Below are 22249 nucleotides of genomic sequence, written 5' to 3'. Positions count from 1 at the left end.
GTATTCCAAGCCCTACTTTATTTATTCTCTACCCCTCACACATACTCTGGCTTCCTTCTCCTCAGCTTTCCAATCTTCTCAAGTGTCTAAGCTTTAGTCTCGTCTTCTCCCTTCATTGTCTTGTACTCATCCCTCCTTTGCTGGGCCATACACCCCTTTCTTCCTCTCTCCTTCCCAAGCTCTCGCCTTTACCCCATTGTCTCTCACCCCACTCCTCAGCTCCATTCTCTCTTCCTTCTCAACATAGTTCTCCTGGACACAGAGCACAGAGACTGCAGGGGCAGCTGCCTTGCCCACACAGGAGACAAAAAGAAAAGGAGTACTTGTGGCACCTTAGAGACTAACAACATTATTAGAGCATAAGCTTTCGTGAGCTACAGCTCACTTCATTGGATGCATTTGGTGGGAAAAAAAACAGGAGACAGACTCACTTCAGCATCTTGCTCTGTTTCCTATATTGTGTTTTCTTTTCTCTCCTTGCCTGCCTCTTCCCAACTGCCTCCCAGCAATGCTCTCTGTACAGCACCATCCATACTGATTTTTAACTTGACTGTGTGACATAGAAGAGATACAATACAACTAGCTCAGAGAAGCATGTTCTAGAGCTGGCAGATCCTTCAGGGGGATTCCTGATCCTGCCACACTGGGAGACCATTTTTTTGCTGTGCACACAAGCCAGAATAAATTGTGTTACAGAACATGGGGCTCACAGCCCTGGATGCAGCCACATTTAAATCTGGTTCTTATTGTAGAGTAGGCAAATCTGTATTCCCATCTCCCATTCTCCTTCTAGGTCCCTGTGTGACACCTGTCACCTATACAGATGGTTTGGTGAGTTGGGCACTCTACCTGCTGAACTCTTTTCTTAGAGCTTCCGACACGGAAAATGCCCACGGTCTGGAGTCCTGAAAGAAAAATAGGTTTGTAAACAGCTCTGTATTCAAATTAATTTCTTTACTTGTCCACAGCCCTGACTGCTCTGTGCCATGTGGAACACTGGGCTCTTTACCTTTAGCTACAAAGGAAGACATTGCTTCACTCTGTTAACTCACAAAGACTCAGTAAATGAAAGGCTTCTCCCTGTGCTGTCCTACGATCTGCCACCTCCATGCAACCCCATCCTACATCCCCAGGGTATCATCTGCAATTAATTAACCCCCTCCCCTCGAAACTCCTGGGTCCCTGGCCTCCAGCCTGTGCTACTTCCTCTATTACCTGAGTGCCAGGGGGGCACTGCCCAGACTCAAATTGAGTTTGGGGACAAAGATTGATTTTGAAAGTAGCTCTAGAGTTGTCTTCAGCTGGTGGAACTGAAGCTATGTCTACATTACAGGCATTAAAGCTGCAGAGATACAGCGCTGCAGCTGTGCTACTGTAGCAAAATAGTGTAGATGCTTCCTACAGTGACAGAAGAGGGTTTTCCGTCAATATAAGTAATCCACCTCTCTGAGTAGCAGTAGCCAGATTGACCTGGCTGCAACTACACTGGAGGCTAGGTTGACTTAACTACAGAGCTCAGGTGTGTGACATTTTCACACCCCTGAGCAGATGTAACTAGGTTGATGTAATTTTTAACACCTGAGCTGTGTTGCAAAGGTGACTTGACAGAGCTTTGAAAATTGCGGGTTAGTGACTCAGTTTCTCTTGGCTTTGCAAGTGAGAGACCAAATGTACCCCTGTATTCACACCTACACACTATTGTAATAATGTTTGTATAAGGTATGCCTTGTATGGTATCGTTTGAGAACCCATAATTTGCTGGTCTGTATTTTCCTGCTAAAGTATATGTGGCAAAATTGTATGTAAAGTTAAACAATTCCCCTGTATGGTGATATTGACACAAGTTCCAAACCCCACAGCCCTGCCCAAACAGAAGTTGGCAAACAGGTCTGTCCTAAACAAAGGAATGTGTGCTCTGCTTAAGTTGCATTTAAGCCATAAACAGAACTATCAAGCAGCAAGGAAAGACAAAGGAAGTTCAAACAGGGGAAAAAAGCAGCTGGGAACATCCTTCCACATCAACTCTTTGACTCCTGGTTTTCAGCTGGGAAATGTTTGTCAAGAGAGGAACTGAAACTATAAATAGTAGAGACAAACACCACAAGACACCCCCTCCCTGCACTGAAGCAACAAAGGAAGCAGCTGTTGGACTCTGAGGGAGAGGTCCTGACCTAGAGAGTTTGGTCAGTAAGACTGCTGAAAGCATGTGGTGAGAAAACTTTGCTTTGATTCTAATGTAGTTAAGTTAGGTATTAATAAATGTCTTATCTTTATTTTTCTTGTAGCCATTTCTGACTTTTATGCCTCATTACCTGTACTCACTTAAAATCTCTCTCTTTGTAGTTAATAAACTTGTTTTATTGTTTTATCTAATCCATTGTGTTTAAACTTAAGTGTCTGGGCATCTCCACTTGCGGTGACAAGTTGTGTGTATATTATTCTTTTAAAAGAATAACGGATTTAATATAACTTGTCATGTCCAAGAGAGGGTTGGGCAGTACAGGACATACATTTCCGTGGGGAAAAAATCTAAGACTGGGGGTGTATTGGGGTCACCCTGCAATGTAACCCAGGCTGGTGAGAGCCAGCGTGTAACCCAAGTGTGGCTGGCAGGCTGCCGTTACCCACAGATACTCAGGTGGAGCTTGCATGCTGGAGGCTGTATGTGAGTGACCCAGATGGGAGTTACTGCAGCAAGACATTGTAAGGCACCCATGGTTGCAGGGCAGGGGTGACACAGCTGCTCATTAGTCTGGATTGTACCCTGGAATGTCACAAAGTGTTCCTTGTTGATCAATGAATTCAGAAATCTTGGGGGCTGGAGAAACCTCAAACAGCTTCAGAGACTCGGGAAAGGTCTTGGTTTGGATCCAACAAAGGGGTGAAGATTTGTTGGATCCAACAAAGGGGAACCAGTTTGTCCATCCCTAAGGGAGGTTCTTATGCACCTTGGAGTCAGAGAGGCTCTGTCTCCTCCCCACCTCTAGCATGGGGATGGAAAGAGGGATTTAAATGGGAGGAAAATGAGATTCCTAAGAATAAAAAGGTGGAATCCTCACCAAACCTTGTCTCAGATTCTCTGCAGGACTGAGCTGCATCCACCTCGAAAGGCCAAGAGTAAGGCTAGCCCATAGGATAGAGCTTCTTGGCTATAAGCAAGCGAACCAAAGCTCAGAAGGTAAGGACCGGGCCTGTTCCCCGAGCTCATTGGGAGTTTGTCACTGATTTCAGGGGGCCTGACGTGACACCATTTCATTATTCCCGAGGAATGCCTTTGGTTAGAAGGAAAAAGATTCTTTACCGTATGCCTCAATATGCTGGCAACATCTGTCCACGACACGCGGGACCTGCCTGTAGATGGGATTGAGGCTTAACGTCTTGTTCCTCTCCAAGGTTCTCCTGAGATCCAGCTCATTGGGATGTGACAGCTGCAGAGCTTCCAGCAGCCTGGAGGTGTTGTCACCCAAATCAGCAATGGAGTCCACAGACATTCCCCCCTGAAATCAGACACAGAGGTGACTTGGGAGAGCAAGGTGCCCAGAGCCCTCAGTTCATAAGCCCCCGGTGCCCCCACAAATCCCAGAACCTCAGCACTAAAATGAACCTCACAAGACTCCATACCCTGGCCAACAAAATACAGAGGCCTGATATGGGCCACCCCAGGGCGAGCGAGGGAAGTGAGAAGCTAGAGGGAGCTCTCTCATCCCAGGCACTCTGAGTACAGCCCCGGGGTACATACTTGGGTGGCTAGCTGGTGCTGCTGCAGCCACACTGCTATTTTCAGTATGCTAGCTCGAACTTAGCTAGCATGTGTCCATCTATCCACACTGGGAAGCACGCTGCCAGTGGCTGTGTAGACAAACCCTTGTTTATACACACTGCCACTACTGGAAATCTCCCTTCTATACACACCCTTACTACTGCCAGAGCCACTAGTGCCTCAGTCTAAATTCCAAGCAAACTCCAGCAAAACTCCTGTTCAGAGTGAAATTTCCCATGGAGCCAAGAGTCACTTCCCTGTTACCCTACCCCTGCTCTGTCTTTCCCACTTGGCTGGAGTGTCTTCTGTAGAGGCTCAGTGGCCTGGAGTCCTTGTGGGGCTGCTGGCTGATGCTGGCTCCCATATCCCCCCATTTTAATTTTCCAGGGTGCCAACAAGGTAATAGTTGCTCCCTCTGCCCCAGACCCATAGAAGCCCTGACAAGACAGTGGACTGTCTGCCTGCCCTTGCCTACCCACGCAGCAGCAGCAGGATCAGAAAATACCCTTCTAGGCTGGGTGCTGCCCCCGGAGGCCCATCTCCATCATCTTTGGCTTGATGCACCAGCCAACATGCTTTATCGGGAGCGGGGACAGCAGGAAAGGGGCTAGGTACCAGATTCATCCGATATGGTGGTACAATGTGCTGGATTTAGTTATTCGCATTACAGTAGTGCCTAGAGACCCTGACCAAGATCAGGCCAGGGTCCAGGATCTGCAGCTCTAGAGCAGCCAAACATACAAATGGTCCTGGGGCTCCATTTACTTTTGCAGAGAATTTCAAAATATTTGGTTTTGGCTCCCAGTCAGAACAAAACTGAAGATATCAGCATCCTGCATGGAACAGAACATGCTTCCCCTGCCCTGCTGTACTCCCCTGTCTCAGTCCAGCAGAGGGGGCAAAAAAGCTTGCACCTCCACAACAGGCAGAGTGAATCCTCATCCTTCTCGGCCTGGTGACCACCACAGACCATGCTCTTCTGATTGAAATCTCATCTGCCCTTGGCTTGCAGGGCTCTGTGCTCTCATGTGGCCCCTCCAGCCTCTCCAATCACTTCTCACTATGTTGCTCAGGGGACGCTCCTAACAGCCCTCAGAGCTTGGACCCCCTGCTCTTCTCCTTCTACATTTTATCTCTGGGTAATCTCATCATCAAACACTAATTCAGCTACCATCTCTGTACTGATGGTGCACAGATCTGCCTCTCTACTCCAGACCTGTCTGTGTCTGTCCAAACTGCAATCTCAGCCTGTTTCTCTGACACCTCCTCATGGACATCCAGCCATCGATACAAGCTCAGCTGATCAGAACAGATCTCGTAATCTTGCCCTCTGAGTCCTTCCCTGTTGCTCCTCTCCCAACACCATCATCCTTTTTGTCACTCAGGCCCGTACCTGGGTGTCATTTTTGACTTGGCCCCCTCTCAAGATCCTCGCATCCAAGCCATATCTAAAACTTTCCAGTTCTTTCTGCAGTTCTCAGAGTCGCCTTTCCTCTCCATCCAGAGCTAAAACCCCTGTCCAGACCTTCATCATCTTGTGTCTCAACCATTGAAACAGCCTCTTCTCTGGTTTCCGTAAATCGTATCTTGCCCTCCTCATGTCCATTCAGAATGCTACTGCAAAGACCTGGCTCGTCACTTTACCATGTCACCCCTCTCTTTGCATGGCCTACACTCACCCACCTGTCTTCGCTCAGATCTAATCAAGAGGTTGACTCCCCCCATCACTGGCCCATGATGCCAGATTCCATTGCCCTCATGTTACATTTTCAAAGAAGCACATTCATGTATTCTCCCGTGCTGAACAGGTTTGTGCCAGTTTCCTTCTCCTCCCTCGTCTGTCCAGTGTTGTCTCTTGTCTTATTCTTACAGCGCAAGCTACTTAGAGCAGGGACTGCTTTATATTCTGTGCAGTAGCCCACAGGACTTGATGCTGCTGGAAGCCCCTCAGTTTCCCCAACAGAAGCCAGCACAACCCAAGGCTGAAAGCAGCCAGAGGGCCAAACTAGCACAGCTTGACCTTGTAACTAGGACCCTTGGGAAACAGCCTCAGTAGTTGGGGTGCCACGCCCCCCTTCTGCCCAGCCTGATGGCAGCTTGCTCCCAGCATACAGTTTAGAATCACAGAATATCAGGGTTGGAAGGGACCTCAGGAGATCATCTAGTCCAACCAAATCCCCAATTTTTGCCCCAGATCCCTAAATGGCCCCCTCAAGGATTGAACTCACAACCCTGGGTTTAGCAGGCCAATGCTCAAGCCACTGAGCTATGTCTGCCGCCCCCCCACTCAACCTGTTTTGCAGCCATACCCTTCGGTGGTTCCGGGACACATTGTCCAGAAAAGTAGGAGAGAGTGGCTCATCTGCAAACTCTCCACCGGGCCCCAGCACGCAGCCTCTGCCGAAAGGGGATTTCTTCTGAATCTGAGCTCGAAATTTAGTCACAGTCGCTTCTACCTCCAGGCAGTCTCTGCGGCTGCCTTTCACTGCTTCCTGCATTTGCTTGTGTGTCCAGTCATTGGCAATGACCTGGGAGAGCGGGATCCCAAAGACCTGGGGACAACAGTCTGTCAAAACACGAGACAGTTAGGGACTGTGACCTGCAGTCGGGCAGAAACGAGACAGAGACGTGGCAGCAATCCCTCCCTCCAGCCAGGAGCCTGCGCGCTCTGCAGCACAGCAGAGCTACACTCTGCAGCAACAAAAGCAGAGACAGGCAATCTGGGGCCCTTGGCAACTCCCCACCTGGGGTTCCCATTGCCCCACCCCCATTCAAGGGGCAGTGGCAGGAACCAGACCCAAAGAGCCATCAGCTGAGCTGCGGGCTGCTCACCACTGCTCCTCTTTAGACACCCAGGGGTCTCCCCCAGCTCCAGGCCACAGCTCCCTGCCTGCAGGCGAGTCAGGCTCTTTCCTGAAGGAGCAACGGTTCAGCTCCTACCCACAAAGCAGAGGGCTGTGGGGAGGGAATCCTACCAACACCAAAGAGCCACGATAGGGTGAACCCACCTACTGCACTCTCTGCTGGGATGATGGTGATGGGAGCATCCTCCAGTCAGATGGGCTCAGAGTTAACACCCCATGGCAATGCAATGGGGCAACTCCCCGCTCAGAGCAACTGAGCAGGGAGGCATTGCTGCATCAGTAACACCATGGCCATGTGTTCAAGATTTTTCTTGTCCTCATGAGGCCCATAAACATTTTCTTTAGATAAACTTTGAGAGTCTAGTACCATGATAGGCCAGATTTCCAAGAGAGGTCAGTGCATTAGTTGCACACTGGGTGCTGGGCACATCGTAAAATCTGACTTCAGATCTGGGTACTGAGCACCTGAACTCTTGACATCTTCACATCCAGACTGGATGCATTTCTGGGACACAGTGCAACACAAATTACTTGGGCGCAGTACAGGGTTAACTGGGTGAAATGTAAAGGCTTCTGCTATACAGGAGGTCAGACTAGACCATCTAATGGCTCCTTTTGGACTTAACGCAGCATTAAGGTTGATGACTCACGCTCTTCTGGAATGTCGAGTTCAGCAAAACTGAGTTAAGGTGAATGCCCATAGAGCCTTAACTCTTCCTCCCCCCCCCCCCCCCAGCTGGCAATAGCCACTGGGAAGTATCTAAATCCACTGCAGCTGTATTCAGTGTGCTGGGTGTCATGGTACTGAATGATGGAGGAATAAACTGGAGCAGCTTAGGAGAGCTGTGACTGTGACATAAGGAGATCTGGGTCTAAGACCGCCCCATGTGTGTGATCAAAGGAAGGAGGTGCACATAGACCTTGAGGTTCCAGTCTGCACCATTTCAATTGAGGATGTGTCCGGAGCAGGGCACTGGGGTAGTCTTGCTCTGGGAAATGTCAGTCATGAGGTGGGATATGAGAGCAGGCTGGGTTTAATGATGGGTAGGGGACAGTACAGGTTTAGGAGCTATCCTGTGTGAAGGGGCTGTTAAATTTTACAAGTCTGGTATGGTGTCAGGGAACAGACTCAGTGTTCAAGTGCAGAGCAAGTATAGGTAGCGTCTGTCCATTACAGTGACAAGGCAGAGCGAAAGTGTGTGTGCATACTAGGGCATCACTCAAAGAGGCAGAGTTATGGTTGTGTGGGCGTTTCCCTTAACTCTGCATTTCCTGGGTGTTAGACGTTAGAGTTTTGCTGAGCTCAATGTTCTGGAAGGGCGTGAGGTATCATCGGATAACCTTCACTCTGGGTTAACAAAGTTTTTTGCCATTTACTTGCCCAGTTTTTTAAACAGAGACAGAAAGGTTTTTCAGTAGGAGTTAGTGATCATTTAGACCATTGTCATTCTCTCCCAGGTTTTCAGTTGATATGCTACTGTGGCTAAGCAATAATCCAAAGACAAAAAGAAAAGGAGTACTTGTGGCACCTTAGAGACTAACAAATTTATTAGAGCATAAGCTTTCGTGAGCTACAGTCATCCAAAGACACCGTTTCATATAGTGCTTTTCACCAGTAGATCTCAAAGAACTTTTACATAATCATCCCCATTTTACAGATGGGAAACAGACACAGAGAGGTTGAGTGACTTGCCCAAGGTCACCCACTAAACTCCCAAATTCCTCCGCTACCCCTCACAGTCTCCAAGCCCCTCTGTCTTCTCCCTCTCCCCCCAACCCCTCCCGTCTCCCTTACCTGCGCCCCAAACTCTTTGCCCTCCACGGCTATCTGTTCCAATTATACATCAATCACTGAGCAGACCCAAGCTCCCTTCCACCTACTTTTGCACCTCTAATTGCCCTCCCCTCCCAGTGACCATTCATATGTGTCATTTTGTTTTCCAAAACAGTTCCAGCCCCTTCTGATAGGCTGCTGTACTCAGATTACATTTCTTTTTTAAAAAAACAAAAACTTGATGGAGCATTTCCCCCCCGCCAAACATTTACAGTCCATTCTCTGATTTCTTCCACGGGTGGGTTTCAAACTAACTTGCTAGAATCTGTGAATTTAATGAAATGCTGGTGTTTTTATGTTTGTTTGGGTTTTGTGTTATTTTGTTTTTTTCTGAGGGCTGTATCTCAGGAATTCCCTATTCAAATGACCCCACATTTGGATCACTAATCCTGCCCTACACTCCCATCAGGCATAGCAAATTTCAAGACAATCATTGTAAGTATGCAGATTTCAGAGCACTTGAAAGAGCTCTCTTTTAAACAGGAAGCTGGTCTAAACCTTTGAAAAAGCTCCAACAGGTGAGGAAAAAGCAGCAGGGGACAGCCTTCCCTACAGATTCTCAGTCTCCTGAATCTCAGCTGGAAATGTTTTCCAGGAGGGGGACTGGCACTATAACAAGGCCAGCTACCAGGCTGTGTGTGGAGACAGAAGTGCAGGCTGCTCAAAACCAGAAGGGAGCTCTGTTGTAGAATTTGCCAGGGTCTGGCTGCCCTATGGCACAGCAGCTGTTGCTTAGGGTGTGAGGTGAGATGTTGGGGTCAGAGCCATTGGAGCTGGGGCCATGGGGCAACTCAGCAGTGTGTGCAGGGAGGGGCTGGTTGTCAGGGAGGGTGGGGTTTCCGCACATTGGGAGCAAGAACTAAGAAAATTTGGGGAAGGGGCTCTGCAAATCCCCATCCCCTGTTCTTGGGAAAAAGGAGAGGTTAGAGGCCATTCCCCCCACGCTGAGCCCAATGTGCAGTAGGAACCTTGGGACTTCATTGTCATCCAAGTGCTGCTTTCAGCTGCTAGCTGAACACCTCACAACCAGTCAATTGTCCCCTCCAACTCTTTGAGGGCCTGGAGGGACCGGGCACGGCTTGTACCTGAGGAACACTCAGGAAGCCCCCTCCCCAAACATGTCTCAGTCATGCCATCCTCACTACTGCACTTTCTCAGAATCCAAGGGAAATTTCATGTGCAAAACCCACAGGTAAGCTGACATGCAGATTTCAGGTGATTCACTTTATCCTGCTCCCTGAGCCCTTTCAGAATGGGAGTATTGAATTCCGAAACACAAATGCTGCAAAGCCAGGACATACGCAATTAAGAACACATTTTCCACCCACACAGCCATGCAACTTTAATTCTGCCCCTGTGGTCCCTGTCTTAAGGAGCTCCTCAGGGAGAGATAATAGTTCCTTCACCTCCCCAAGCTTTTTAGTTCAGTGTGATCTCTGCCCCCAGCCTGGATCAATGGTGCTACCTGGAACACAAAGGGGATCTGTTGGCACATACAAGTAGCAGTCCTGATCTGAAGTTATGCTGGGCACAGAGAAAAATGGCATGTTTGGTTGCGGAGGGCTAAGGTAACTGTATTCCTAGTTCCTCGTGCCATCCCCACAAGGGAAGAATTAAGGTTGTATGCATATGTTGTGTAGGAAGAGTCTCCTTATCTCTGTTCCTAGTTTTCCAGTATCTACGATTTGTTTAGTCTTGATAATCTTGAAGGGGATTCTACATTTCCTGGCTTTTGCAACATTTGAGTGTTGGCAATGAACTCTTGCCTTGTGGCAGGGCAAGAAGAGCACAGGGCAGTGCTGAGAATACAAAGTTTTTTGTATATCAGTAGGGAACCTGGAAATACTGTATTTATGACCCTGCCCATGGAGGATACCCATTTATGGACACCTTCCAGAAAACAGTTTGGGGCAGGAGGAATCTTTGATTTCCAGGTGATTCCTATAAGAATTCCTGTAAGAATGGTCTGTCTTTTTATTCACACACAAAAATAAAATAAACCAACATCCCTCAAAATCAAAACCCATAAAAAGACAAACACAAACCAAAGACCAAAACCCCATCCCAAGCAAAGCCGCTCCACCAACCCCGAAAAAGGAGATATGCCAGAAACTCTATGGAGTCCCCTGGGGCCTGTGCCACTGCTGCTGATTTTCCAAGGGAAGTGCACATATACTAGAGTGATGGATGTATGTGTTGGAGTGCATGCAGTGGTAAGCAAGCTTGGTTGGAGGCAGGATAAGGAGCCAGTGCCTGAAGTGAAAGAAGGAATGTTTAGGTGAAAGTTCTTAACAGCTGGAGCACCTGGATTGTAGAACAGTCTCCTCAAGGGGAATCCATTGCAGGAGAGACTCAAGAACAGGCTCCCTGGGAAGTAACACGTTCACATACCAACACTCCCCCATATCCACACATATGCACCTATGACCGTATATTTATACATGCACATGCACACACTGGGGGAGAGGTGGGAATAACATAACACAAAGGAGAAATTCACAATGGAATCTAGGTAGATAGGATGCCTTGGCTTAGCTTATTTTTAAAGACCATGATGGCTTTGAGGAGCACAATGCCAGACTGAAATGTGGAATTCACTCACCTTTCTTCTCCTTGGAGGAGTTCTCCAGTTTCCTTCGGATGAATTTGTTGCGTTTGGGTTCAGCTGGTGGGCGGAAGAGGTGAGAAAAGACTGCATGTCATTAGGTCATCTTCAATACACAGCCTATCCAAACCTATCCACAACCCTTCTACCCCGGTGCTATCCACTCTTGCAGCATCAAGCCATCGCACTCGGCAAAAGGGCTACTACAGGTTTCTGTTCAAGTGTCCAAATATAAGAGGAGGAGGGGTTGCATTTCACCAGGACCTACCAGAATATCCTCTGTAATGATACCCATCCCCCATTCCACCCTTCCCTGCAGCCTGTGGCCACTCTTCATTATTGTCTCTTTTTGTTATAAAGCACAAGTGTTTAACTATAAGCCCTGTGGTAGAGAGCTCCCTGCCACATCTGATGGTAAACAGGAGAAAGAGCAGCTGCAGAGAGAGGCCAGTTCCATAAGCTTTCTACTTACACATCCTTCCAATGATATGTTGAGGATTTTCCGGAACTGAACACTAACTCTGAGCTGAGTGGTGTGACAAGGTGGAAATTTTTATAATAGTCTTATGAATCCTGTGTGTACCTCCGTTTCCCTCTGTACTTTGCATTGCTATCCAGTGCGGGGGAAGGGTTAAATCTGCTCTTGGGGCAGCACAGGAGACATGGGGGGGGGTGACTTGCTCTTCAGGGGTGCAATGAATGAGTTGTTAAGGAACTGGCTAGAACCTGTTGAAAACAACCTGTATCAATGCTGAATCCAAAAGAGACAACGGGAGAACCCAATGACCAGATCATTTACACCTAGGAATCAGTGACCAAGAGGAAAGATTTCCCCCTTCACCTCCCAGCAGGGCAGCTAAGCAAAGACCAGCTTGAGAACAAAGGGTTAAGAGTTGACAGCAGGGGATAAGAATGAGCTTCCAGAAGAAGCTCTCAGCAGGGACTGATGAAGGGTCGGAGCAGTGGTTCTCCACCTGCGGCCCATGGGCAGCTTGTAGGTCAATCAGCACACAGTTGTGACCCATGTGACATCCTCAGGGCCATACAGATAGTATTGGATGCAGTCCACAATGGTAAATAGGTTAAGGACCATTGGGTCAGAGAAAGACAGAGCTTGAAATTGAATCCATTACCTCTTGGCTGGTGGATTTCTCTGGCCAGGTCAAATGGCCTGGCTTAACCTTAATTTCTCTGTGGTAGCTCTAAGGATTTCTGAGGCTCTGTTCCAGATCACTAATACACTTACTGGTCTGAAAAGGCTGCCTGGTGTCATGGCAAATACGTGCCGAGGTGCATTAGTCCCTGGAGAGCGTACACGGCTCTGACCAGGAGTCTATCTTAGCTGGACTCACTGAGCAGAGCTCCTGGGGTGAAGCAGGAGGACTGAAGCCCAGAGGCTCAGTCTTAGAGGTGGTGAGGCTGCGAGACCTATCCTGAAGGAAGAGCAAGACCCCTTGTGGGGTCTGCATTACTGAAGGGTTTCCCCAAAAGGCTGTGTAAAAGCCAGCGCATAGCTCCAATCCTGCAGATCTGTGCCTGGGGGACAGTGGGACTGAAATGAGAGCGTGAGCAAAGGAAAAGAAAGAAGAAGTGCAGCAGCAGCTGAGCAGAAAGACCTCCAGTGGGGGACCCCCTGCTCAGCACCACTAACCCTGAAATCGCTCTAGTTGGGTTCAGGGATGGAGTGGCTGCAGAAAGGCACTGCTGCACTTTGAACACGCTACCACTGCCATTCCCACCAGGGTTGGGGAGCTGAGTGGCAAGACAATGGCCAAAGTGACATGTGAGTGTTTTATATATACAGATCTATTTTTGCTGTTTTCCGGGTTGATGTTGTGTCTCTTTGTTCCCTAATAAAGCCTGTCCTTGATTTGCACCAGACTCCATGCTTGCGTGTGAAGAAGTGCTGCCTGTTCAGAGTCCTCTAAAGGGGGGGTATTTAGTTTTTCCCAGATTTCTCTTGGGCTGCTTGAGTCTGTGATGTGTGTTAGATTTTAAGAGGAACTCCTAGACATTTGAACCCAGCTCAAAGCGGGAGGTAGAATGCTATTCATATTCCATTCACCACATCCCCTCCAACCCAACCTGCTCTAGGGTGACCAGACAGTAAATGTGAAAAATCGGGACAAGGGGTGGGAGGTAATAGAAGCCTATATAAGAAAAAGACCCAAAAATCGGGACTGTCCCTATAAAATCAGGACATCTGGTCACCCTAACCTGCTCCTCCCTCTGGGGACAGCCTCCTAGTTCTCCAAACTTCTCCGGCTTCCCTCTATCCTGCATATCCTTGTGTCAATAAAGGGGGAGTGACTGGGGCTCAGTTAGAGAAGAAACCCTGGTTTATTTTACAACATGAACAGCCAGGTTTGGAGCTTTGAATCCAGTTATTGCTGCTGTGTCCCACTGTTAATCTTTTATTATGCACACAGCCAAAGGAGTGTCTGCAACTTCCCAAGTCAAGGCTCCAAGTGTAACACTTCCCCTTATTTTTTTCCTTTAGCTGTACAGAGTTGTTAAGATGGGAAGTTTCTTGTTTTACTCTTTTGTAGATGATATGACAGATCAGGGCCAGGTTAAGGAGAAGGCTACCCAGGCAACCGCTTGGGGTGCCAGGATTGGGGGGCACCAGGCTCGGGGTCCTGTTTTTGTTGTTAGTGACAAAAGGGAAAATAGAATATTTGAAGTAAAATCTTCCAGGTATTCTGTATGTAGATTCATTTTTCATTAACCGCATAGAATGTTCTGGACCTTTGTAGAATATCGTGGAACCTTCCAGACTTTCTGAGAACTACATTTTCCTTGAACCTCCTAGCATGCTGTCTGCCATGCGCTCGCAAGGATATAGCATGAATAAATACACATTTACAGATCCTAAGGGTTCAAATTTATTGTCTTATAGGACAGGGATAAATCATGCATGCAAATCATGCCTCAAAGTTATGAAATGGGCTACAAAAGAAATAAAAAATAAGATATTCACAGTTCAACAAAAGGAAGGGGGGCACCAAAGACGCTCCTTACCTGGGGCAGTGTTTGGTCTACGGCCAACCCTGTGACAGATGGTTTTATCTTATTTATTTTTGAAAGAGAGAAGGTGGCTGCTAGGATGGTTTGGACCCGTTGTGTGGTACGAGCAGCCTCTCAGATCCAGCCAACACTTAGTAGCATCAGGCTGTTTACAAGTGCTGCTTTACCTGCCTTTCTGCTCCCAAGCTCACATCAATGTCACACCAGGTGAAGCTGTGTTGGGGGCTAAGCTAGACTTTCCTTACATGGACAGCACGAAGGAGGAGACTGAGAAAAGGGGAATAAGGTGGGGAAGGAAACTGGCACATTAGGCAGGGGGTGAGAGCAGGAACTGTAGGTGCACAGCTCAGGGGTTCAGCAGCCAGCCAAAGCCTGTGCGATGTGATTGGACCAAAGGGAGGGACCCAATCTCTTCAGCAATGGCCCAAGAGTGAGAAGGTAGATTCCACCACCGCCCCAGGTGTGGGGGCTGCCCTGATGGTGAAGCTCATCCACTCCTGTCAAGGTTCCTTCCCCACTCTGAACTCTAGGGTACAGATGTGGGGACCTGCATAAAAACCCCCTAAACTTATTTTTACCAGCTTAGGTTAAAACTTCCCCAAGGTACAAATTATTTTACCTTTTGCCCTTGGACTTTATTGCTGCCACTGGTGAAAGGGTGAAAGGATTTTTCGTCTGGCCAGGAGGGATTTTAAAGGTGTTTACCCTTCCCTTTATATTTATGACAGCTCCATTCCCCATTGATATCCATAGAGCAATGTCCAGAAAGGGGCAGTAATCTTGCCCCATTAACAGTGACCAATCACAACACATTTAGGTGATTTTAGCTCTAAACATAGGTCAGACTAGACAATCACAATGGTCCCCTTTGGCCTTGGAATCTATGAATCTAAAAATCTATGAGTCTGTTTCCTATGACATAGAAAAATCTATGTTTAAAGTATGTTATTTAGTTGCAAAGTCAAACACCCAATAATTAGAAATGCCAACAGGTTGCCCATGCAGCCTTAAATTCTGTCCCCCCACCCCGTGCATATGCATAATAATGATGTCTTTAATTACATGATCATATAGTATTTTTCCCACGGGACTCTGCCTTATTCAGTGTCCAGGAGGGACCGTGCTCAGGGAATTCAATATTTCTTTTGTTCCTCATTGTTCAGTTTGTGGCCCCTGCCTTATTTACTGCCACCATACAGAATTACTACATTTCTAACCAAGCATTTCCAGGGTGATCTCTTTGCAGCATCACAATGCTTCAGCCATATTAATGTTTATCTTCCCAATGTCTCTGAGAGATGACCAAGTATTGTCTGGTTTCACAGAAATGGGGCATGGAGGCTGAGAGATTAAATTTATAATTTGCAAAAATCTCCATTAATTTTGGGTGCCCAATTTGAGAAGTGTTGGGCCTGATTTTTGGAGTACTTGGCATTATGTAGAACTTTGCCTGTTTGAAGCCCTGTATGTACATTAACTGATTAGCCTTTACACTCCCCAAATGAGGTAGGTGATTATATTAGGGTTGCTACCTTTCTAATTGCTGGTCACCAGACCACAAGGCCCTGCCCCCTGCCCTGCGTCTTCCCCAAGGCCCCATCCCAGCTCCATCTCTTGCCCCCAGGGCCTCAGCCCTGCCCAGCCTCTTCCCCCAGGCCCTGCCCCTCCTCCACCTCTATCCTCAAGGTCTTGCCCCCTTCTCCTGCTCTTCCCTATGTAAGGATAAGACCTTTGTTTGCAGCCATATTGTAAGGCCTAAAACCTTCGTTTGCAGCCAGATTAAAAGAGCAGCCAAGCAGCAGCCATTAGCTGAGAAGCAGGAAGTCACATCCTCACATTCCATATAATTACATTAAAACAATGTAATATCAGGCTGTTAAGAAGGAGACCCCATCCTAATGGTACCCGCTATCACCAGATAAACAAAACAGATTTTAAGATGGTTAAAGAAAACTTAGTTTGATAGCATTCTGTTTGTTAAGAAATTATTTATTAATAGTTGTGGTCGTGAAATTTTTTTTTATTGTTTTGTTATTATGGTTTTTACTTTCCTATTGTTTACCTGTATGGTTTTTGTTTGCTGTATAATTAATTTTGCTAGGTGTAAGTTAATTAGGATAGTGGGATGTTATTGGTTCGAGAATTATGTTACAATATGTTAGGATTGGTTAGATAGATTTTAATAAAATGATTGGTTAAGGTACAGTTAAAAAGGACTTAAATTTTATTACATAAATTGGGGTTCAAAAGGAAGTTCTTTGGGAACCAACTTCAGGACACAGCCTCAAAGATTAGAGCTGCCAGACTTTAACACTCTGGCAATGACACCATGCAGAAACTGGAGTCCCCCAGATGGACCTGATTCTGACTGGCCATCAAGAAAGGGTTAGCTGTCTTATTGGGAGTGGTGAGCACTGTATGTGTAGCGTGTGCAGTCTGTTTTTGGTGATTGTTAATAAATAGAGGGTATGTAGTATATTACTGTGGAAGGCTCTTTCTCTGGCAAAAGGTCCTGCAAAGCTGCAGAAGTAGGTATATACCCAGAGCCCTGTGTATTGGGAAAGAGTGTGGGTACTTAAATTGACCAGGTTAGTTACACCCTGAGCCCTACTAATTGGGTACGGGTGGTCCTGAGCCGTACGGATTGCGTAAGGGTAGGTGCTTTTCAATGGAGCGCTACGAATTGGGAACAGGTGGGGGTGCCCTAATGTGTGCAGGTAACAATTTTGGTGGAAAGAATGCGGGCAGCCTGAGGTCTTTTGGACTGAACTGTTAAAGTCTAACACAGTAAATAATGACAGGTTTCAGAGTAGCAGCCGTGTTAGTCTGTATTCACAAAAAGAAAAGGAGTACTTGTGGCACCTTAGAGACTAACAAATTTATTTGAGCATAAGCTTTCGTGAGCTACAGCTCACTTCATCGGATGCTTATGCTCAAATAAATTTGTTAGTCTCTAAGGTGCCACAAGTACTCCTTTTCTTCTTACAGTAAATAATAGCAGAGTACCTGAGCCTTCTGTCAGAAAGGGTCGCTACTTATCTGGCAGAATGACCACCCCAGAACAACAAGAGAAAAAGGAAATGAAGAAAAGGAGGGGGAGGCTAGTTGAGGAGCCCACTCTCCTTACTAAATGGGTAGTGGGACAAAGCCTGTGCCCACGGGAAAGGACTGTTCAGCAAGGAAAGCAGGATCGGGCCCAGACAAGGAGGCAGGCAACAGATAAAGAGATTGAAAAACAGGTTCGGAGCCCTGGGGGCGTAGTGGCAGGAGTAAAGAAAGGAGTAAGTACAGGCATGGGGATTTCAGATCCCTGGGACAATACCTGAAATGGTGACATCTGAGCTAATGACAGGTTTCAAAGTAGCAGCCGTGTTAGTCTGTATTCGCAAAAAGAAAAGGAATACTTGTGGCAACTTAGAGACTAACAAATTTATTTGAGCATAAGCTTTCGTGAGCTACAGCTCACTTCATCGGATGCAGCCGATGAAGTGAGCTGTAGCTCACGAAAGCTTATGCTCTAATAAATTTGTTAGTCTCTAAGGTGCCACAAATACTCCTTTTCTTTTTATCTGAGCTAATGAAGGTGTCATTTTGGGAGATAAGCAAGTGATTTATGGAAAGAGTGAGAAGTTAACTCTGCAAAGGCTGAAGGGAATTAAGCAGTTGAACGTTGTGAAAATGTTATTAAGGAAAGTGTTATAGGAAAAAGAAAAGGAGTACTTGTGGCACCTTAGAGACTAACAAATTTATTTGAGCATAAGCTTTCATGAGCTACAGCTCACTTCTTCGGATGCATTCAGTGGAAAATACAGTAGGAGATGATTTATATACATATAAATCATCTCCCCACTGTATTTTCCACTGAATGCATCCAATGAAGTGAGCTGTAGCTCACGAAAGCTTATGCTCAAATAAATTTGTTAGTCTCTAAGGTGCCACAAGTACTCCTTTTCTTTTTGCGAATACAGACTAACACAGCTACTACTCTGAAACCTGTTATAGGAAAAGAATTCTTGGTTTCTTTGCAGCCATTCTGAAGGAAAAATGGGCCCTTTTCCAAAGGAATGTCTGTAAATAAGCCAGGCAAAGAGACAATCTGATTTAAATCATTTGACTATAAACAATTTAGTCAAATTCGCTAAAAGAACATAAGGGGTTTCTATTGGAACTTAACTGCCCCCAAATGTATACAAATGTAATCTATGTACAGCTGTATGAAAATTAAAGCAGTGTAAGGGATGTTAAGCAAAAGAGTATGTATGTATCTGTGTGTATGTATATACGTATATTGTGTAAATATGTGAGGTTTTAAAGACCTAAATTAATACTCCTGATTTGTAGGTTTAAGATGTATTAATTTTGTTTTGTTTTTAAATAATACCACTAAAATCCATTTGAAACTTTCATTCAAAGTTGCAAAACTGATAGACACTTTTTTTCCAGACATAGGTAACTAGTGTTGTTTTCCTTTGGTATTTAGCATTTAACCCTTATGGTACATCAATGCTTTATAAAGTTCAATATATTTTTAAAGACCAAAGCTGTGGCTGCAGCAGGTCAGTCAAACCCAGGAGAATGGGAAGAGATTCTGGATTTGTAACAAAATAGCAGATAAGAGCTGTAGTTAAAAAAAAAAAAGAAATTAAAAAAAAGACAGTGTCCCTCTGAAGCAACAGTAGGGGTGAGATGCGCACACAAAAAAAGCAACATTAGGAACACTGAGCCTTAAGGTGGCTTTGAGTAATTAGACTGTCACTTTGATAAGGGTACATGAAAACTTTGTGAGCGCAAAAGAAACAGTTACACCGTATGTAAAAATTGATGTGGCTAAAAGTTATAAAAGTTATAAAAGTTAAATTATGGAAGGAATGTGCATTTTTCCCAGGACATGGGCAATGTATATCGTAGAAGGAGTAAAAGAAATACAAACAAAACATCCTACTTAATTAAAATTTCATTAGGGCTCGCAATAGGTTGTATTTTCTTTTTCAGATCGTGTGTTTTGAAAGCAGGAGTTGAAGTGGAAAGAAATCAAAACTCTGGTGGAAGTTGATTGTGTCCCTTTTAAGACAGAGTCTCTGAGCTCTGCTGATGACTTTGGATCCAAAAGCAAGCCAGAAAGCGTCTGTGTTGAGTCAAATTACCTAACTGATAGAGGACGGACAGAACTGCCCATAAATGGCAGCACAAAGGAGCTGCAGATAAAGGATATACCTGGTCACAAACAAACTACCTGAAACCAAAAGGCTCAAATTATGACCCCCCCCAAAAAAGGTGAAAAAAGAAGTCAACCCTAAGAATAAGAGGGACAGGTTAACCCTAAGTAGAAAAAAAATACTTTTTTGTGTGTATGCACAGTGCTGAAATCTGAAGACAGGTACAAAAGGGGTCTGCTTATATGCATGACACCCCTACCTTTTAATTCACCAAATCCCCAAGAATATAATTAAATTAAAAAGCCTATACAAAAATTTCAAAAAAACATTGAACACACTGGCCTCAAAAACAAATTGTCTAAATAAAAAGGCATGGTATAACAAGATACCTTTAATAGATTTAATGCTAATGTTATTGTTCATATTAAACATTGGGATAAATTTAAGTTTAATAAGTACCCCTGTAACAATGTATAGTGTGTATGACCTTTGGAAAAAACCTTTAAGGTCGTAGGGTAATGCTTTTCAGCTATTAGCTGTAAATGAACTTAAAGCTTAGCACAGCAAAAAAACATTACAAACCTGGTCTGCTGTATGAAAAGGGAAATTGGGGTACACGACCGCATGAAATTAATAACTGAACAGTGGGTTAATTCACCCTTAAAGGGTAAAAGCCATTAAACCTGGCCTGCCTATAGAACAAAAACACAAGAAAGCATGGGGGTAATTCCTCTGTTTTGCCTGCAATCAACAAGTGTATTTGTAAAAGAAAGGAATATTTTAAGCAATAATCTGCCATCCCAAAAGGGGTAGAAACATGTTCTTTTTGTCTTTCAAAAAATCAGGAAAAGCTGGTACCAGCTAAAGAGCAACCCAAAATACCATGAATCTACTGTTGCGACAAAAATTGTATTTTGTGTTTTATGTTTGTTTTGTGGTGTTTGTCTTGTTGCTTGCATTGTTGTGTATTGTGTTACAAAAAGAGAGGATACTGCGTTAGGCAAAAAAGGATTAATAAGCATTTTAACTGTATTTACAAAAACCAATGTTGCAAAAGGCCAGAGGTCAAGGAACGCCAGTCTGTTAACAGGGAAACATCCTTAGGTGATAAAAGCATCATATGCATGAAACACAAGGTTTATCTGTTGGTGGGAATAAAAGGATGGACATAAAAAATTTTGAAGCACAAAGTGAAATTATCAAGGGAAAAGAAGGGTATTAAAAACACTGGTTGCTTGGGGAAAAAAATCAGTAATAATTGGCAAGTCTTAATCAACTTCCAGCACACAAGCACAACTGATTGCACCTGGGTGTTGTATAAAATTGAATGTAAGGAAAGGAAAGCATTGGAACACCTTCACTGATTACTATAAGGGGCAGTACATAAAGGTCCAGTGAAGGTATAGCTGCCCTAATATTATTTCAATATAAACTTCTAAAGGTTATTGGATTTGGCTGGCAGCCAAGAGGGGTGGGTAGCCTAAAAAAAGACTCCCAAGAAGTGAATTAAACTGCTTTGGGTGAAAATGGATTAGGAGTTGAAGTACTGGATGTTACTAATCTAGAGGTAATGGCAAACAAACGAAGTTATGTTACAGCTAAAATACAAGAATTGGAAAAGCCCATCAGTGTATCCTTGTCAAAATTAGAAATGGGACAACAATTATTTGCTAAAATACTGCCAGTATGGCAACAGCAAGGGAAAAAGAATCTGTTACTTTTAGCAGGGACTATGGATACAGTACAAGAAAATGACAGGTTTCAGAGTAGCAGCCGTATTAGTCTGTATTCGCCAAAAGAAAAGGAGTACCCGTGGCACCTTAGAGACTAACAAATTTATTAGAGCATAAGCTTTCGTGAGCTACAGCTCACTTCATCGGATGCATTTGGTGGAAAAAGCAGAGGAGAGATTTATATACACACACACAGAGAACATGAAACAATGGGTTTATCATACACACTGTAAGGAGAGTGATCACTTAAGATAAGCCATCACCAGCAGCGGGGGGGGGGGGGGGGGGGGGGGGAGGAGGAGGAAAACCTTTCATGGTGACAAGCAAGGTAGGCTAATTCCAGCAGTTAACAAGAATATCAGAGGAACAGTGGGGGTGGGGGGGGGGTGGGAGGGAGAAATACCATGGGGAAATAGTTTTACTTTGTGTAATGACTCATCCATTCCCAGTCTCTATTCAAGCCTAAGTTAATTGTATCCAGTTTGCAAATTAATTCCAATTCAGCAGTCTCTCGTTGGAGTCTGTTTTTGAAGCTTTTTTGTTGAAGTATAGCCACTCTTAGATCTGTGATCGAGTGACCAGAGAGATTGAAGTGTTCTCCAACTGGTTTTTGAATGTTATAATTCTTGACGTCTGATTTGTGTCCATTCATTCTTTTACGTAGAGACTGTCCAGTTTGGCCAATGTACATGGCAGAGGGGCATTGCTGGCACATGATGGCATATATCACATTGGTAGATGCGCAGGTGAACGAGCCTCTGATAGTGTGGCTGATGTGATTAGGCCCTATGATGGTATCCCCTGAATAGATATGTGGACAGAGTTGGCAACGGGCTTTGTTGCAAGGAACCAGGAACCTATCCTTGCAACAAAGCCCGTTGCCAACTCTGTCCACATATCTATTCAGGGGATACCATCATAGGGCCTAATCACATCAGCCACACTATCAGAGGCTCGTTCACCTGCGCATCTACCAATGTGATATATGCCATCATGTGCCAGCAATGCCCCTCTGCCATGTACATTGGCCAAACTGGACAGTCTCTACGTAAAAGAATGAATGGACACAAATCAAACGTCAAGAATTATAACATTCAAAAACCAGTTGGAGAACACTTCAATCTCTCTGGTCACTCGATCACAGACCTAAGAGTGGCTATACTTCAACAAAAAAGCTTCAAAAACAGACTCCAACGAGAGACTGCTGAATTGGAATTAATTTGCAAACTGGATACAATTAACTTAGGCTTGAATAGAGACTGGGAATGGA

At 45.3% G+C, this 22249-nt stretch overlaps 1 protein-coding gene across 4 annotated transcripts in view; it reads right to left on the bottom strand.

Annotated features, from left to right (window-relative positions):
* ARHGAP36 (Rho GTPase activating protein 36) overlaps window positions 1-22249 on the bottom strand; it is a 78769-nt gene that overhangs the window by 26947 nt on the left and 29573 nt on the right. For all 4 annotated transcript variants that reach the window (XM_038416442.2, XM_038416438.2, XM_038416441.2 and 1 more), the window contains exons 3-6: window positions 11061-11123; window positions 6070-6326; window positions 3302-3497; window positions 850-905 (exon numbers count right to left, since the gene is read on the bottom strand). In XM_038416442.2, coding sequence (XP_038272370.1) covers window positions 850-905; window positions 3302-3497; window positions 6070-6326; window positions 11061-11123 — 572 coding nt within the window. The remainder of the gene's footprint in view (window positions 1-849; window positions 906-3301; window positions 3498-6069; window positions 6327-11060; window positions 11124-22249) is intronic.

Source organism: Dermochelys coriacea, chromosome 9, assembly GCF_009764565.3.
Source record: "Dermochelys coriacea isolate rDerCor1 chromosome 9, rDerCor1.pri.v4, whole genome shotgun sequence".
In the NCBI taxonomy this organism is placed as follows: Eukaryota; Metazoa; Chordata; order Testudines; family Dermochelyidae; genus Dermochelys; species Dermochelys coriacea.
The sequence above is the reverse complement of the archived record's forward strand: the minus strand, read 5'-3'. Positions and strand labels throughout refer to the sequence as shown.